This window comes from Corvus hawaiiensis, chromosome 2 (assembly GCF_020740725.1).
Source record: "Corvus hawaiiensis isolate bCorHaw1 chromosome 2, bCorHaw1.pri.cur, whole genome shotgun sequence".
Taxonomy (NCBI): domain Eukaryota; kingdom Metazoa; phylum Chordata; class Aves; order Passeriformes; family Corvidae; genus Corvus; species Corvus hawaiiensis.
In genome coordinates this window covers 93207755-93227308 of record NC_063214.1, presented here as the reverse complement: position 1 = coordinate 93227308, position 19554 = coordinate 93207755, and the positions used below count along the sequence as shown (strand labels likewise).

Sequence of the window (19554 nt, the reverse complement as noted above, 5' to 3'; positions counted from 1 at the left end):
TATCTACTCACCAGCAAGGGATCCTATTTGCTATGGAGGCTCACAGCAAAAGCCAGTGTGGCATTGACACCATATGTAGCTTATGTTCTAAATCCAGAGTTAAAGAAGCATTGCCCAGGATCCCAGATTTATACCAAAGCTACGTACACAGGCTGCTGTCTGCAGCATGAGTTCCCATGCCATGTTTTTCTTTCTGAAGGCTTATTTTCTGCTTGTGCAGATTCAATTTAGCAGGCAATGTATGAGCACTGGACTTTCAAGAGTTAATGGTTACTCAGGAGTTCACTTTTTTAAAAAGAGATATGGCACATGACCCCAGCATTTTAATTTTCTATTCTATTTACCTACAATATTTTACATGATAGATATTTTATTATATTAGACTGCAGTAAGGGATACTTACTTATCTCTCAGCTGATAATGACTCCAATGTCCACATATGTCTTCAATACCAGCCTTCAAGTGATCCATCAACTGTAGAAAAAAAATTGAAAAATTTTAAGTGGCCATTGTGAAAAAAGAATGTTACCACATATACGCACTTGCTGACATGATTTTGAGATTTATTTTGTTATTGGAGCATGTAAGTTAATTCTGAAAGAACCTACATTTCTCTAAAAATCAAGGCAAAGATCCCACTGTGGCAGCTTGGCTTTTTTTTGATGGAGGCAAAAAATTGCCTGGTCCTTTTTGCCTGCTGAACCCAAAAAATAAATTCTTAGTTCTGTCAACCAGGTTTCCCCTCTGCATGTGTGACCTTCCTGGGAGAGGCACAGGGCCAGGTACCAACACTTTCACCTTGACTGGTAAGGTGTCTGAGGAATTTGCAGAATGATGTGAGACTGGTCATTGCTAACCATGATTACTTTCAGTAATTTTTTTGTGCATTTCTAGCATTATAGAGACAGAAAAAGGCCAATTTTTACAGACATATTGTCATAAGGAATGCTTTTAAATGCAAGGTTAAGTGTAAATGTTCAAATAGTAAGAATTTAATTCACTTTAAATTCAAAATCACTTGAGATACTCTAATTTTGCCAATGTCTCTGTGTGTGTTTCATTTGAAGGCACAGCGTTTCTGTTAATTTCAAACGTATCCCCTGTTGTGAAATGAAAGAATGTACATACCTTTTCTATAATGTTAAATCAGATAGAGCAACTTTCTGTTATTTTATATAATAGTAATTTGAGAACTGAAGTAAATGTTTGAGAGGAGAAAAGATCACTGCTCAGAATAACTTGAAACTAAGTTCGCAGTCCAATGGTTCAACTCAGTTCAATAAATCTTGATTAAAGACTTTTAAGGTTTCAGTATGTCTAGAAATGGTCAAAAGTTGGCAAAAAATGTTTCTGACTGATCCAGCTGGGAAGGATGGTGAGTGCATTTCGTAAACATTTCATTTCTGTCTCTATCCTCCCATGGTCAAAGTACCAGTAAATAAGAGACTTACTGTGCTGCAACACTTGTGAAGTGATAGTATAATATGATAGTAAATACGAATATAAATAAGATGCAATATTTTAGAAAATTACCCCTAGGGTTACCTCCATATATTCTTAAAAGTAATGAGTGTCCAAATCCACTGAGTGCCAGGCTTCCAAGTGCCTCGCTCTGCCCAGCTCTTTTGGAATACCTGTTCTCTTCTTTTTGGGATACCAGCTACTGATATAAAAAACTTACTCGCACATGAATTTCTTCATTGATAGATTCCTTTTTGTTTGTCTTTTTAACATCCAGATATCTGACCAATGGTCCAATTGTAATTCCCTGCATTTGGAATAATGAATTGAATTGTTAATCATCTTTTAGGCAAAAATAGAAAGAAAGTGAAAGAGGATAATTTTAATCAATTAGGAAAGCTGTGTCTTAGCACAGAAATGAACTATTACTTGTATGGAGAGCTAGAGAAGAGAATTAAAAATCAAAAACTTTGTTTAAAAAGGGTTTTTTCAGTGAGATTATATTTATTGGCATATTCTAATTATGTAAAGTAACTGACTCATTAACAATCATCTTCAAAAGCGGACTCACTTAAAAGAAAATACTATCTTTGTGAGGTCTTGCAATCTTTTTCTTTTTTCATTTTGGTAAATGAATCCATTTACTTCAACACTTTCAGTATTAAATATTCCAGGGGTTTTTCACTTAGAAACAGCTTTCAGATTTTCTTCTTTCTTTACTGCACTGCTACAGAAAACCATTTTAAAAGGCAAAATAGAAACAAATTGGTTTTTTCTGAAACATTCTGGTGGAACCTAAGTGCCTTTCTTATCATAAGTGCATAGTGCCCCATTGGCACCCTAGATGATCTGAGACCTTGGTATTGGAAAATACAATATATGGGATGCACATTCTCTAGAAGTTTCAGTTCTTCCAGCTACAGCAGTAAGCAAGGTGGAATAACCCAAGTATCTAAAGTAGACACCTCTACTTAAAAATGTGACTTATTAACTTGGGGGTTTTTTAATATGCTTTTACAAAGGATTTCAAAATATTTGTGTTTGGTCTCCAACACAGACAAAGATAAAAGTATAAAATTCAAAATCCATCGTAGAACAGGCATACTGTTTTCTGGTCAGTTTGAGATACATCACTAATAAAGGATGAATCAGCCCTGAAATGTAAAGTTAAAATACTTATTAAATTGGAAGCACCGGGAAATGCATGGGGAATGAACATAAGCAATTTTGGACACCAAGTGCCCTCTCCCCTGAATATTTTAGAAGATACATGTTTTCAATAGAGAATTTTTGTAATCTAAAAGCCCTAAGAAGGCTAATTACACAGTGCAGTGCTAAATCTGGCCCTAAAATGCAATAACTTGTCCTAGCCTAAGAGTAAATTCAACACAATTTAACTAGGAAGCTTTCAGTCACCTTGATTACATGAAGGTTATCCATTAAGGAATATACGTACTTGGATGAACACAGTGAAATATATAACCACAAGAGTTGCAGTGATGAATAGATTTTTTCTGGGGAAGAGATTCACTGGAAGCAAGAATGCAAGAGAGAAGCTGCTGGCTCCTCGGAGGCCACTGTAAGAAATAATGAGTTGGTCTTTGAAGGTGAAGGGATATGTCCGGAACTTGTTACTGATGTAGAAGAGAGCAAAGACACCTAGGAAGGGAAAAATCCGCAGCTATTATTAATCAAGAAGAAAAAGAAAATATTAAATATTAAAAGCAAAACAATGTCTTGGCTTGGGGAGCTGTTGACAGCGCATGTTTTTTTCAGTTTTGGTTTCTTGCAGCTCCTCTTTGACCAACTGCTGAAGTTGGCTTGTGTGAAATATCTCCTATAAAATACCGTGGTTCCTAACGGCTTCAGGATTTAAATTCATTAATGCAGTTTAGAAGAGAGATTAGGGGAAAATATTTACTTCCTATATTTATGTTCCATAGTTTTCTCCAAAATGTTCTGGAGACAAGAAAAATGACTGGTTGAGAGTTTTTCCTGTGCCTTCCCTTGCGATGTTTCCTGCCTTCTGCACAGAATCTGCCAAAAGTGTTTGAACAGTGCTTTACCAACAACTCCTGTGGACAGGTTCACTGAAAGACAAAGAGTAATAGCATTTTAATTTTTAATCCTCGGGCTTATTGTGTCCCTAATTCTTTGTTTATTTCTCAAATTTCATTTTAGTTTTAATAAAATTTTAAAATTAATAGAGAGTCTGAAGCTGTCTAAGGACTGCAACTTTTCTTTCTAGGGCACTTTTAGCTGTTCCTTTGATTTACTCAATCTTCTTCATCTTCCATAAGAAATATGTATCCTATGATTTATGTGGAAACCGTTAAATTACTGACTTAAAAGCTGACAAATGCTGATAATTACTGGTGTTATTTTACACAGCTGTCTCTGATATATTCAGATTATTAGAGGTAAAGCCAGTAGCAGTATCCTGTTATGTAGGTTGCTGAATACCACTTTACGCAAGAGCTTTTTTGGCTACTTATAACTATGCTAGACATCAGGTACTCAGACTGAAACGGCATATGTGAGGTATCACCCTCAGGCCAATTCTCTTTACTTTATTCAAGCTTCAGAGAAAATGATGTAATCATTTTAAAACACAAACTTAGCAGAAAATATTTTGGCCATCCTCTGGAAAGCTCTAGCACTCCCCTTGGTGTCTGAGAGAAGGATGGACATGTGGCTGGAAAACAGCTTTTATATCAGGAGAGCACTGATTTTCCCTTGATTGAAAGGATATTTCAAAATGGAAAGCAAGCCTTTAAAAATTTGCAGGCCACGCTTGGTCCAGATATAGCAAGAAAATATGTAATTACTTTATTTTTGCTGTCAACCCACAGGAATCATATCACCTGTACTGCTTGCTACTTGTGCCTTCCCTGTATAATAAAGTTGTTCAGATGCACATACTCAAAGCTTCACAGGTTTCCCCTTTTCTCATTTTCTTCTGTTCAATGTCTTCCTCCAGGGTTCCCAGACTTAAAAGTCAAAGGTCTTGAAAGGTATATTGGCTTTGTGGGTCAAACCGTCACCTTCTTCCTGCTTTGGTATTCTTTTTGACTGAGGGATAAGCAGTCTAAGAGATTTAAGAAATAGGACTTTAATCTCAGATGTTTGATGCCAACACTTGTCTGGTCCCAAATGTTTGAATCTGTACTGTAGGCTGGAAAACAACTTTGGAGTTCATCTACTCATCTATTCTAGTCCCTACTCAAAGCAGAGCTAATCAGATCTTGTGCCTGATCTTCCCCAGGCTGCAGACTCAGCACTCCCAAAAATTCCTCATACATCCAGTTCCCCAGCCTCTGACCAGGTTGGTGGCCTCTATTGCACTTGGTCCAGAATAATCCTGTTCTTCATATGCTGGGGAGCCCAGAACTGGAGAGAGCATGCTGAAGACAGCACGCATTTCCACCAGTGCTGAAGAGTGAGTAAGAAACATTTTGCTGGACCTTCTGGCTACACACTTGCTAATGTAGCCCAGGACGTGGCCGACTTCTTTGTCATAAGGACATAGTTCTGGCTTGTGTTCAACTTGCTGTCTATCAGACCAGGACTTTTCTGCGGAGCTGTTTACAAGACTCCAAGCCTATACGGGTGTATGAAGTTACTCCAACACACAAGTCCCTGCATGTGCTCTTCTTGAACTTCATGAGCCTTCTGTCAGTCCGTTTCTCAGCCTGTACAGGTCGTTTTGAATGGAAGCCATCCAGAATATTAACTACTCCCTGCAGTTTTCTGTCAGCCACAAAGTCGCTTGGTGTGCACTTCATTCCTTCCTCCAGCTCATTAAGGAAGACTAAAAATATGTTGGTCTCTGTACTGAGCCCCATGGGGTGCCATTAGCCACCAGCTCTGGCTCTAAAGGGGTTATAGACAGGGGCTGGTGGCTGAAGGAGGTGGTGACAGGTGCCCAGTATAGAATTCTTCCCCACATTATAGTCCTTTGACTAAAAATGAATCATGGAGGAACTAAAGTGCTAACTTAGCCAACGTTGTTAGCTTAAATTTCAGTGTTCGGAATATCTCCTCCAAGGCCACCAGATAGAATAATTGGATTTTCTTAATTTTCTTTAAAATTATAAATTACCCTTACAAAAATTAGCATCTCCTGCATGGTCTCTTGAAGACAGCACTAGAGAGTTAGTCTGACCCAGCAGACCATTCCTTCTTTTCTTGTGTTGTCTAGAAAGTTTAGCAGGACAGTACCAGTAGATGAGGGAGAAGCTGGCAACGTGTTGCCTCTCTGCTTCCACTGTTGCAGTGAACTGGTTAAAAGCCACAAGGGCAGCTTTTAGGGGAAGTGTACGAGGACTGCTGCCACCTCCAGAACACCAACCACCAGCCTCCTTATTGCTTCTCCCTTTTCAACATTACTTTCAACCCATCCTGGACATTAGGAGAAGATGAGAAACTGTGTCCCACAACTCATCTGACACTATCTATAAACCACCTTGCCCATGCTAGAGGAATCCCAGTCTCAAAGGTCCGGAGTAAGAGACCTTTGCAGGAATGGGACATAGCATGTGCAAAATTGAGTCATTTCACATGGGCAGTTTAAAACTTCCGACTTGACTTGTGAGGAGCAGTAGCATAGTGTGGTTGGCTTACATGTGGTGTAAGTCCCTCTTTAGTTATCTATCAGTGCTAATTTTCACCTTCCCTCTTTTTGTATATCTCTAGCATTCCCAGCCCAGGACCTGTAGTGTTACAGTACTAGAAGTTTGATGATATACATTATCTAATTAGTAAGTTAATGATAGTGTGTGATGAAATCATTATGAGGCTCACTTACCCAAGGGCATATAGTAAATTAAGATATAAACATCTCTATAAGCATAACCATGATAATATTTTAATTTTGCTTAACAAATTCCATTTTCACCTAAACATGCATAACCATGATAATATTTTAATTTTGCTTTAAAAATTCAATTTTCACCTGAACGTAAAGTCTGTGCTTAGAGACTGGCATTCAGGTTTGTGTGGGGCTTTTTTCCCCTTTTCTCTGTGTGTAGATTTGTGAATTTTTCTTGTCACTAATATAAACCTAGTAAATTTGTTGTTAAAAAAGTTGTGCCTGCCCCACAGGCTTTTTTAACACAACTTTGTACAAAGAGTTTTTCTCAGAGGTGCAGAGAAGGTTGTCTGCAAAAGCTGACTTACTCAGTGTCCGCCAAATGAGGCAGAAGAGCAGAGTGAAGCAAATGAAGGCCCAGTTCCATTCATGGTTTTTCCCCACTGTAGACACTCCCATGAACACAAAAATCAGGGTCTCACTGATGCTGCTTAGCATCTTCATGAAATATTTTATTGTGGTATAAGAATTCTGGGAAACATTCTCCTCCACATATTTTTTCATTGTCACTGCACATGCTGTCATCCTGTATCAAGCAAAACATCAGAGATCAGCCACAACCCCTTCTTCTTTTCAGTTAAGGACAACATCAGCCATCATTACCAGCACTCTCCATCACCAGATTCTGACCTTCATCATAACAAGGAGCTTTTTTTTTTTTTTTCAGTAACTTCAGCTATTTCATAGGATAGAAAAGCATCTTCATTCAGGTTTACAAATCTGTTTTACATACAGGATAAAGGAAGAAAACTAATCAACCTTCCTGACAAGGAAGTGAGGGTATCACATTCCAGTTCAAAGTCCATTTTATCCTGAATGCCTAACGTGGAGCCACCAAGCACCAAATATTTGTCTCAAACAGCAGGCAGGTTGTGTTTTGTACCAGCCTACAGGTGGATCAGTTAGACAGACATAACCTGCCGCTTAGTGATATTCTCCCGAGAGGTGGTAGCGGCAGACCATGGTAGTCCCATGCCAGGGCCAAAGCTCCCATGGCTCCCCGGCAGCTGGCTGCCATATCAGCAGTGCCAGGGCAAGCTTCAGGACTCTCCAACCACAGCAGGAGAAAGTTCAATTAACCTACAAGGGTGTCCTTCTCCCTTTAGTTACCTAGGGCATGGGGAATGTGCCTATAGAAGCAAAGGGATGTTTTCCACTTCTTCACTGTTAATGAAGACTAGAGCCTGTTTCAGAGGAATCAGCAGCCACCCAGCACAGATGCTGGTGACAATCACATGGAGGAGCAGTCTTTGATCAGTCCTACTGAAGGGGATTCCCTTTTCCCCTTTGCATTTCCATAGGTAGTACAGATTGAGTGCTATGCTAGTAACATATTCCATCACCTATCTAGTTTCTACTGATATGATTTTAGTCTTTTGGGGTTTCTTGTAATGATATTTTTCCAAACTTGTGAATTCAGAGAATGATGACTCTTTATTAAATAACCTTTCTCTAGTTTCTGCTCATTTAATTTCCGCTGAAGAAATCTCAAGGGTATCCTGGTGGAGCTGAGTCATTTAGCATGTCCAAGGACACTCCAAGACAAGGCCATTAGGCATTAATGATTAATACTGTTGACTTTCAGATACACATACATAATAGACTTTCATGATCCAAGTGAAAAATGAATGAATCCTCAATAATTCAGAAAGGTGACAATAAGTTCCCATCTCTAAAACAAGCAATAATTTCCTTAATGAAGCAGTAAGAATAATAAATCCCAATTATATTAACATTCTTATATTACTAATAATTTCAGAACTCTAATGAAAATAAGAAGTGAAAGAAATAAAGAGCTATGTAGTCTAGTGCAAGGAACAGGCAGGGAAGCAGTATTTTGGGCAGTGCAGGTAGGAAAGGGTCTATATGGTATTAGTGCTCACTGCATAGTAGATCTAATCCTGCTCAAAGAAAGTTGCCAGTCACCTCAATCTGAGTATACGTGTTGGATATACAAAACATAGCACAAGGCTCATCTGCTTTGTCTAATTGTTCAAGATAATCTATATCCTGACTAACTACTTATTTAATGTTTAAATATTCAAATGCTGCTTCCCAGGGCCATCCTGCTTTGTTTTTACAAAGGCAATTCTGCTCTGAACCTGAACAACCTGGGATTCTTCAGCCTAGAGAAGGTTTCAGGAACACCTTATCTCAATCTTTTGACATTTAAAAGAAGCCTATAAGAAAGATGGGGACAAACTTTTTAGTCACACCTATTGCAAAATGACAGGGGATAATGGGTTTAAACTAAAAGATTTTGGTAGATTTAGACTAGATATAAGGAAAAACTTTTTTACAATGAGAGTGGTGAAGCACTGGTACATGTTGCCCAGAATGGAGGCGGATGTCCCACCTGTGAAAACATTCAAGGCCAGTTTGGACAGGGCTCTGAACAACCTGATCTAGCTGAAGATGTCCTTGCACATTGCCAGGGCATTGGACTAGATGGCCTTTAAATGTCCATTCCAACCCAAACCATTCTGTGATTCTGTGAAATCAGCTTCACAAGTTGAGGTGAGTACATGCAGCTGTCTGGTCATCAGCAGCCATATGCTTGTACTTGTTAAGTTTAAACTGGTTTTTCCTCTGTAAAGGGAAACACTTTCTGGAACATGAGGTCCTCCAAGACCCATCATGAAAGCTCAGAGCCAGTACAGGCCATGCAAAGCTGCTGCTACCCACCAGCTGTGCGCTGAGCCTACGGCAGCCAGCAGCACCAGCTGGGGCATTTAGCAACATAGGTTCCCATCTCTTTATGCTTTACCCTGCAGATGGGCTGTTTGGTGTGGTATCCTTGAAACTCACTTGACAGCAGTTTTCTCCTTAAGTCTCTCACTTCCATCCCTATTCCCTCCTTTCTCTTCCAGCTCCTTTCCTGCTGCCATCCTCTTTCCTTCCCACAATTCTCATCCTCTCTGAATTTACTCCAGTCAAGAACCTGCCAGCTTTCTTTCTGCATCAGACACCCACACCATCACATACTTTGAGGAACATGTCCCCAGCATTACAGCAGTATCAAGCTATCCTGACCACAAAAAAATATGATTGTCAATATTCATATACATGGCTGTAAGTATGCAAGGGTAGGTGATGTTCTCTTTCGCCTGGTTTTGCCCAGTTTCAATCCCAGTGATGCTGTTCAAATGTAATGTAGTTCCATTAAATTGTGTTAGAGCTGAAGTTCACAAAGAACTCAGGTGTCCTTTCTTATGTTTTTCATACTCTTATGTCTCTCTTATAATCTGATTGTGAAACTGCTTAGAAATAAATGCAGATAAACTGCTGTATTAACAAATCATTCTCTCCTGCTGTTGATCTTATCAGAGATCACAGACAGATGGTGGCAGCACTGGCCACTTTACCCACAACTGGCAGTACTTTCACCAATGCTCCTTGGTAGCATACCTGTGCCTACACTGACTGTGGGTTTGATTTTCCTAGTTACCACTGCATTTTACAGATATCTAAGAAGCTGTCCACTCCCTCTCTGAGGCTGCGTTGTACCAGCCTTGAGCAAACCACCAAAAAGCAATGCCACTTCCTCCAAGACATCATCCAAAAAGGCGAAAGGAATACTCACGCCAAAATGCCAGAGATGTAAAGGGTTTCAGCAGACAAGTATGACAGGTAGCTGAACATGAAGACCAGCAGTGGTTCGATTGAAGAGACGTTGTGGGTGAAACGAGTCATGAATGCTGAGACAAATCCAAATACAATGCCAAACAAGACTCCACCCAGCCCCACCACGAAGAAGCGAGCAAAGCCAGCAAAGATATCGATGGATTCAATTTCTTCATACCTGTGCATCTGGGTGAAGGCGATGAAGATGTTATATAAAACCTACATGTGAAAAGAAGAAGAAAGCAGTCAGGCATGCTTCTGAACCTGGCAGGTTTACTCATTTCGTAGGTGAAACATTGTGTGTGTCTGTGTCTTTGTATGCCTGAAATTGCATTAGACATATCAGCAAAGTAACAATTGAAATCTCAGATTGTTCTTAACAAGTCCCAGAAGTAAGAGTCTGTTAAGTGTCCTGAAAAAGAGAAAAAAAAAGAAGGGTAAATGGCTGTGGAATAGAAGTAAATTACTGTGGGACCACATGCCACTGAATAATAAAAAAATAGTCTTTTGTTTGTTTGTTTTCTGAAGGTAAATTTAAGTTTTGGTCTTTGTATCAGAAGTTAAAAGCCCAGCCATGTACCTTGACAGCCCCAGGCTCTACCCTCCGCATTCTCCTTCTGACTCAGGATGGGGCAGGGCAGGGACTAAGAATCACCCATTTGATTTAAATCCCATTTAGGTTGTCTATAGGATCAGTAGACTGGACAAACTTCATTGGATGGACTCACGAATGTTACATGTTTTGCAATAGCACTTGACGAAGGGAAGGGAAGGGAAGGGAAGGGAAGGGAAGGGAAGGGAAGGGAAGGGAAGGGAAGGGAAGGGAAGGGAAGGGAAGGGAAGGGAAGGGAAGGGAAGGGAAGGGAAGGGAAGGGAAGGGAAGGGAAGGGAAGGGAAGGGAAGGGAAGGGAAGGGAAGGGAAGGGAAGGGAAGGGAAGGGAAGGGAAGGGAAGGGAAGGGAAGGGAAGGGAAGGGAAGGGAAGGGAAGGGAAGGGAAGGGAAGGGAAGGGAAGGGAAGGGAAGGGAAGGGAAGGGAGTAGCCTCAGTTTCATATTGTCTCCAGATAGATAAATAAAGCTTCTCTATCATCATATATTTGGAGCTCGATGCCACTTAATCACCTCCCCAGAGAACAATCTCAAAGTAAGAACCAAATACTGTGACACTCTAAATGTTCTAAGGACCCTGCACTTATACACATTTTGACTAGAAATCTTGAAATTACAAAAATTAAAAGAAAATATCAGATTAGAAGAAAGATTGAATTGAATTCAAATTAAAATTTTATATAATGTATTTTATAATTTGGTCTGTAAAGAAAATGTCTTTAGAGCAGAAAACTTTACCATACTTCTATTATCAATAATTTCTATTCTGCAGAAACTGTTAATGAAAAATTTTAAGCATATTTCACTTTCATTCATCTTTTAGAAATTAATAGAAAATTTCCAGAGTAATGAGTGGTGTAGTAATAAAAAGGCCTTAGAGGTTGTTGACAATCAGTTAATATTAAGTCCTGTCAGATCTGTTTACAGTGCATGTGTAACACATGAAAGTGACCTTTCAGTTTCAAAGAGAATTTGATAAACCACTAAAGACACCAGCTCTCCAAAGATGTTGCATTAAAGCATTAGTTCAAAAACAATAAATAGACCAAAGTAATTTGCATTTTATGGTTTTCTTTGGTCTTTCTTCTTCATCTAGTTAATTCCAGAAGGTTATTAAGAAGACTAAAGCAGGTATTTGCAGGTAGAAGAGTCAAGCTCATTAGGATAATAATTACTGCTCAGCTACTATCTAATCTTAAATTGCTGCTGGGGACATATAACCTTGAGCTGTCACACAGTCTGTTCTTCAGGAGGCTCACTGCTAATAGTTCTGGGAGACAGACAAAGCCAAACAAAATATTTCATTTAAGAAAATACCCAGAACTACTTTTTCCTAATGCCAGTGTATGAAATTTGGCTCTTCAGTGGCAGATAAGGAAAAGAGGGTTCATGTCTCCACAGTAAGCAAACCTCACCCTACCTACCTTATAGCTTTTAATTTCAGAGCCTGTTTTCTCTCTGTTTCCCTTTCTTGTAGACTTTGACCTCTTCCTAAGACTTGTCATTCTTTATAAACGACTCTATTGCTGACTTACGAAGAAAGAAAGTTATTCTCAGCAAATGACTTAACAAGAAATTTTTTTCTCTTTTTTAGTTCCTAAAGTGTCTATATGATTTAACTGACTTGGCATCAAAATGGAAGCTATGGAAATATGACATAATTTCCTTTTTTCTTTTGTAACATGCTTTGTGGGAGTAAATTGTTCTGTACCACAACATGCACTGTGTCATATAAGTAAGGATCAGCTAAGTTACATTGCAGTGTTTATGCCAGTAAATGGAATACTAGACTTCTTTTCATATTAGGAAAGCCTGAATCAGATTAGGAGGCTTTTGCTCACACAAAAAGAAGGGATGGATTGATAGTGGTGTCATGTAGCAAGACTGAGAACATCATGCTTTGGGTTGTTTGGAGAGGATTTTGTACCACTGGGCAGCTCTTAGAGCCAGGGAGAGGAAGAGAGAGCATGACACTGTTGCCACAGGGGACTCCGCAGGGACTGCTCCATGCTCCAGGTGTCTCTGTACAATTACTGCACATACCACCCACATCAGAAGCACTGGAAGAAAAGATTCTCAACTGACTGCCTTAACCAGCAACACAGACTTTCTTGATAATTCTTTCTTACTACCCTGATAATTATTTCTGACCACTGTAGTTAGTTTTACTGTAAGCACAGTGGAACAACTTTTACAGTGGGAGCAGAGAATATCTCCATCATCCTTCCTGGCACCCAAACCAGTGGTCAAAGTCTTTCTCAGTGACATCAAAGAGGAAGTTTCAAGTCTCCTCAAATAAAAGAATAATTTTACTTAGGTCTTCAACATGTATTAGACTTAACTGTTCTGCTGCATACAAAGAAGAGAGTGTTCCATTAGAGAATATAGTCTCTGTCACTCATTTTGAATACAGCATGATATATAGGTGTTCTCAGTATTTCTAAAATCAAGCCTCAGAGACTAAGCAGTAAGAGAATATTCCATTTCCTGGTGCATACAGGTTCTCAGCTCCTGTTTAGAAACAAAATTATCTGTGTATATGTGGGACCAGAGCTTCAGATACCTGAAGCACAAATTCACAGCAAAATCAGGGTATTCTACCCGAGTTCAGATTTGAATAAGATCTGCACTGGATTTACTACACTTTTTTGAACAGGGCTTTGAAACTCCACTAATGTATGATGAATCCTAGGTCCAGACCTGTTGCTGTCTGAACTATTCTGATGCTAGCAGACCACTCAGAAGTAAGTGGGGAAAGAAGCAATTAACAGGATTTGGACCCTTCTTGTTCCATCCACAGATATGGCCCTACTGAGGGGAATAGGAAAAGGTACCAATGTGTAGAAAGGGTAAATTACCCATTTTTCTCCCAGCCCCTTAAGGCAAAGTCCTAACTTCTAGATTATAATTCTAATTCTACAGTCTGTTATTTTGCCATTTTTTTTATATATACCAGGATATTGAACTAAATATAGAAGACAGAGCTATTGTTTCCTCAAATGTAACAGACAAGTTCAACAAAACTCATACCAGTTTTTCCTGCTGGGGAAAAAATGTTCAAGCTGATAAGCTGGCTGGAGAGAACCAGGGGATATTTGTATTAAAACAATAAAAAGATATGTATGCTTAATGTATCTTGGTGATACTATCTTTTTTAAACAGTTAGAGCAAATGAAACTGTTAAGAGAGAAAGAGAAGGAAATGGTAAGAGAAGACACCTGAGATAAATAGTTTTAAAGTATTGAAAAAAGTAAGTGGGATATCAGAGAGGGGAAAGTCACCTACTGGGCTCCATTCAGGTGACAAATACTTCAGTGTTCTTAACCGTGAAGCCAGGCAGAGATTTTGAAAACTCAAATGCCCAGAAAGGGGATGAGTGGTGGTTGATACAGAGATGCAATAGCAGGAGCTGACAAACTGATGGCAACACAGCTGCTCTGAGATGAGCCCCAAAGATGAGAGTGTGTGGGGCAATGGGAACTCTCAGTGGTGGACCCAACATATCCCTTTCATCTCATTTACTAACACACCCAGTGCTGCTGAGGAGTGCCTAAGTCTGCTGTTTTAAAAGGCTTTCTGTCGCTGCACATTTGTACTCTAACAGGATCCTGACTGGAAGCTCAGGTAAATACCATCAGGAGTTGGACCTGCACCATAAACATCTGGGAGAAAAGGAAAGGGAAGGTAGCAAGCCCATCAAAAAAAAGCATGAAACAAGCTCTTCCAGTATGAAAAAGAGGTATTACATTTTTGAGGTCCGTTTTTGAGGAAACCAAAAAGTGTAAGTAATAGATGCAGTGGGGATTTTTCTGTTACACCTGTAGCGCCCATGTAGTTTGCATGAAAATTAAATTACACTTGTCCCTTAGTTCTACATCAGCCCTGTATCTCTGATCACCAAGAAGAAGGATTTATGATCAATAGGTTGTGGCTGCAAGAAGTTACTTTGTTCCTTTTTCTTTTCTCGATACTCATAAACTGCACCTCTCCCATGAAGCCTTTCAGCAGTGAACTCTGTACAGATTTTACAAGTCCGAGTTGGGCTGTACCTCATGTATAGCAGTATCTGAATAGTTTTTACGTGGTTTAGATTCCTGTGATTTAAATTCTGTAAAGATCTTATCTAGTGAAACTCCTGAACCTGCCATTAACTTGTACCACATGAGCAGTCCTGTTGGTTTCTGAGCAATAAACGTCCTGCTTGAAATTTCTTCCTTGAAAAACATATGTTTTAAATGTTCTTGTCACCTATGCTTACAGCTAGAATTTCAGGTTGCTCCAATTTTAGCAGAACTAATGAGATAGAGGGAAAAATATTAGCGAAAGGAGCTCTGTAAAACTCTTTACCTTTTAAAAAGAAAAAAACAACAACAACAAAAACCCAATCAACCAAACAAAATCTCTCTTATTCAGGAAACGTTGTTTCTGGATATTTATGACAAGACAGCTAAAAAAGGCAAACATTTGTCAGATGTCAATTTTTTTACTGATCGAAACAGTTGTGTGAAGTTATTAGTGGCATTTTGAATTCCTGACTAAGGTCTCTGGTGAAATTTCTAGAAAGGGCTGGAGGACAGAGTGTAGCCTCTAGAGGTTGTCCACATCTGGCTTGCCTTTTATTTTTTTCCAGAGGATTCTCTCAGGTATGTGAGAAAGCAGAGTCTCCTGTATTTCTACCCTTGCCGCCTTCAGTCTTTAAGCAGTACAATTTTCTATTCATTTGCTTGTACAATGTCAAGAACATTCCAAGGTCCTACACCGATCCTACCAGGAAAATCAGCTGTAGCTTATCCATTCACTTCAGTGAATGCAAGTGCACATCTCATACGCATATTTCCCTCTTCTGGCAGCTCTAAAATACATGCTTTTGAAAGTGGTAATATAAGATGTAATTTTTGCATACATTAAAATCCCTTGTGTGCAATTGAGTGGAGTATTCATAAAATAAATAATGTATTAGGATCTCCTTTGAGCTGTTCTTGCCCTGTGCCTAGTAACCCTGCAAGCCACATGAGTACAAAGAGGGGAAAACAAGGAGTGGAAAGAAACTCACCACAGTTATGCCATCATTTAGCAATGACTCTCCAAAGATCATCATGTAAAGCTGCTCATTAACGGAGGCTTCTTCAAAAACTACCAGAGCTGCCACGGGATCCACTGCTGAAATCATGCTGCCAAAGAGCAGGTTCTGCAGCAGGTTCAGGTCAGTCAGGCCGAAGGCTTCGATCTGGCAGACTCCATAGAGGGAGAGGCCAATACCAAATGAGTTTAGCAGAGCTCCCAGAACAGACCACCAAAGAATGGATCCAAAGTTTTCAAAAAATGGTCGAGTTGGCATGAAATAACCCTCCTCCAGGACAATAGGGGGAAGGAGATACAGGAAGTAAATACTAGTGTTCATCACTGGTGGAGATTTGTGATGGGAGGCAAAGATGATTGCTCCTACTAGTGCTCCAATGGCAATCAGGATGCAGCTTTCAGGCATAAGTCTTGGTAATCGGTGATAGATATGGAAACCTTGAATAAAACATTTGGAGATTATTCAAGTTTAAATTACCTGATGTCACACAATTGTCTTGCCTCCATTTGAACACTTTGTCTTCAGCCAGGCAGGTTTTGCTCTAAGGATTATGAAGGTAAAAACAGACAGTACTCTTCCTTTCAAAACTAAACATTCCCACACTTCTGTCACTAAAGCAGGGCAAGAGTTTGACCCTGAATTTCTTTTTTTCCTGCTGCCCAGCTCCTGATTTCTGAGCGAGCATGTCTGAGCTTAAGCTTCACTTTTGGAAAGGCAGAAACCTCTTTGAAAAGATCCTCCACAATTTGGAAGGAACATATTCTCCAAGAATCCTGACTTCCCACCTGCTACTGTCTCATCTAGTCACTATACAAGGAACTGTGTGATCATATCATGAGTGAGAGGTGCCTGTACAACAAATGTCAGGATTTTTTTTAAATTTGAAAGAATGAGAATGAGGAAGACTAAGAAACCTTTAAATCCAATGTCAGTGACCCCATGCTTGAAGCTAGCTCAGATTTCATCTTGCAGGTCTAGAAGGCTCTGCCATGACTGTATTTCTGTGATCCTTGAATTATCAGACTTCAAACACAAAGGAATATAAAAATATTTTTATGAAATTTTCAATGGGTTTTTAGGACACTTTTTTTTTTTTTTTTAATCAAGAAGTATGTTAATATTATAAATCCACTCATTCGCCTTTTAATTTAAAAAACCATTTTCAAGTCTTCTGCCAGAATAAGGGGATTGTTCTGCCTTTTAAGATCTTGGAACTTTTTTCCACCCTTAAATCTTGAAATCCAGAAAGAAGATCATACCTGAATAAAACACTGAAAACTTTAACAGTTTGGAAATCTTCTTCCCTGGGTAACCGGATTATTCTGACTAACTCTTTCATCTAATTATATTTGAAATTAACAGCTCCACACTTTTCATCAGAAATAATATTATTTGAAAACTCACAGTAAAAGTAACAGGTCCATCTGGGAGGCACCACACAGTTCTTCTAAAGTATCTATTTCTTGTTCAAAACAAGAATATTGTGTAGATGTGCCATATGTTAAGTCCTATGATTTTATGGATGACAAATAATTTGGTCGGTATGTTTACTGTTAACACACTCTGCTGATGCCATAACAAATTTTATTTGTGAAAATTTTGATTGTTATGTTATCAGTGAAGACATTTTTTGGAATTGGATTGAGGGCATCAGCTATAATGAAACTGGCAAATTATGGTTAGTGGTAATGATTTTTGTCAGCTGGGTGACTATGACATGAAAAATGTTTATCTTCAGGCCACCTCCAGAAAAACATCAGTCTCACTTATGAGTCTGTTCTAAAGAAATGTTTGAAAATCCTACAGAAAGATCAAAAGAAAAGGGAGATTTTATGTGTGCAACTCTTCGCATTATTACTATCTTCTTCGTTTATTTGATATTGCTGCATTACTTTTGAATGGTCAAAATAATTTAAGTCCAGTTATGAAAATGTGTAAGGTATGATGAGCTTTTTTGCCATGTTAATTGCAGTCCCTACTGTAATTACTGCTCCATGAATTGTCTTTTCCCATTCAGATACCCACATGGAGCTCTAATAGAAGCTAGATGCATTCGTGTGTATTCAAAAGGTACTTAGCCTGCATCTCTGATGATCCACACCCTCAGAGACTCTCAGTCTCTCTCCTCTGGTATTACTTTTCACACAAACTTGAAAGAGCAAATATGTAAAACAAAGACTCAGAGGGAAATGTTTCCTCTTATTCACACAAAGGAAGAATTCTTTACACTTTCTCCTCAAAATTCAGTACACTTGAACTCTCAGTCTGGTGTAACTGATTTCTGCAGCTGTGTCAGGTTGCAAATTCCAGCATCTTATGATGTATAAGGACTAGAAAAATGAGTGGACAGCACTGTGTCAGGGAGATCTGTTGCTACTTACTACTCACAGTCCAAGAGACATGAAGGTTAGAGGTCATACGTTAACTGAAGTAGGATGGAATCATTTTAAGGTGGAATTTTGGCATTGCCATGGTAATGAACACAGTTATTCTTTTGAGAACAGACACTGTAAAATCAATCCCAGCTACAAAATGAATGAAAGTTACTTGGTTACATTGTACTTTTTTAACTTCTTTCCAAGATAGGAGGACCCGAGACCCCATTTTCTACTTACCTATTTTTGCAAAAGAGGCAAGGAGGATCCAAAGGGTAACTTCATAGGGAATTTGCACATAGTCATAGTCCAGCGTGAGAACATGTAGCCTTGTGTCTTGTGAGGAGCCAACAGCACCACTGGAATCAGGTTCATAGTGAGGCAAGGACCTCTTGCCCAAGCTGGGCTCATCCACATTAGCAGAAGCAGAGCAGGATGCCACACTCAACAGCAACAGAAGCAGGTTGGAAAGCTTTGCATGTGCAAGCGTGGTAGAGCCCATATTGGGCTGTGACGACTTTATTACAGATTTAGCATATAGTGGGTGCATGAAGGTGTGCTACTGTCCCTTCTGCTGATTCACGCTGCCCACAGCCACAGCCGCTTCTTTCTCAGGGCTCTTTTATCTGCCTGTTAGAGGTCATTTTATAGTCCTAATGTGCCTGTCCCGTTCCTTGTGTTACAAACGGACCTAGAGCTGCATGAAGATACCGGTTGTGCAGGTTTCTCTGACCCAGAAAATCCTTGGCCACAGCATCACCCTGTTGAGGAATAAAAAATACTTTCCCACTGCATTATTTATCCAGCCTCTCTGATTTCTCCACTGTCCAAAAAAAAAAAAACAAAAAAAAAAACCAAAACAAACCAACAAGACCAAAAACCCAAACAAAACAAAACAAAAAACTTTTGACGCTCACCGTTCAGGCAGCAAGCACAGCACGAGGGAACAGCATTAGCTGGGAGAGGTGGTGGCAGCCTGGGCAGATAGGAAAACCTGCTTCGTGCCTGCCTCTCTTGCCCTCGCTCCCTGGCTGCCTCCCCTGCTCAGCGGCACCTCGGGCGCCACACTTGGCTCTACTCCCTGGTCCTGTAGCACCTGGTAACAAAACCAGTCGGTGTGTAAATAGACTGTGCGGGGCTCGCGGTAGGGACATCTGGTGGGGGACTGCGCAAATTACAGCCTCGTTTGGAGAGGGCCTCCCTCTCTTAAACGTGTATGTAATTTAGCAGGTAATAACAACGTAAAGAGGAAGGTCTGAGTCACACCACCTAGCTAAAACTGGATCTTGAGTTTTCCTGTATTTGGAATTTATTTTGCTCATACCAGTAAGGCATTTACTGGGCAGACACATTATACTCATCCAACTGCTCTTCAGGATCATTTTTTTAAAAGGTCAGGATATTGAGGATAACAGGGTGTACAAACATAGTGCTGTTTATTAGAAGCTTCTAAAGCCTGTGTTACTTGCATTAGAACTGAGTGTATTTGATTTACTGACAAATTATTCAAAATACTCATATTCAGTAATGATTTGA

General features: G+C 39.5%; 1 protein-coding gene across 2 annotated transcripts in view; it reads right to left on the bottom strand.

Annotated features, from left to right (window-relative positions):
• Positions 1-19150, bottom strand: part of SLC9A4 (solute carrier family 9 member A4) — a 33845-nt gene extending 14695 nt beyond the window's left edge. The window contains exons 1-8 of one of the 2 annotated variants that reach the window (XM_048326218.1): positions 18936-19149; positions 18259-18779; positions 15617-16080; positions 9915-10174; positions 6640-6857; positions 2918-3120; positions 1682-1768; positions 404-474 (exon numbers count right to left, since the gene is read on the bottom strand). In XM_048326218.1, the coding sequence (XP_048182175.1) occupies positions 404-474; positions 1682-1768; positions 2918-3120; positions 6640-6857; positions 9915-10174; positions 15617-16080; positions 18259-18568 (1613 nt within the window). In that variant the 5' untranslated portion in view covers positions 18569-18779; positions 18936-19149. Of the gene's footprint in view, positions 1-403; positions 475-1681; positions 1769-2917; positions 3121-6639; positions 6858-9914; positions 10175-15616; positions 16081-18258 lie in introns of both variants that reach the window. The other variant, XM_048326227.1, reaches the window with a different exon arrangement.
• Between the last annotated feature and the right edge of the window lie 404 nt (positions 19151-19554).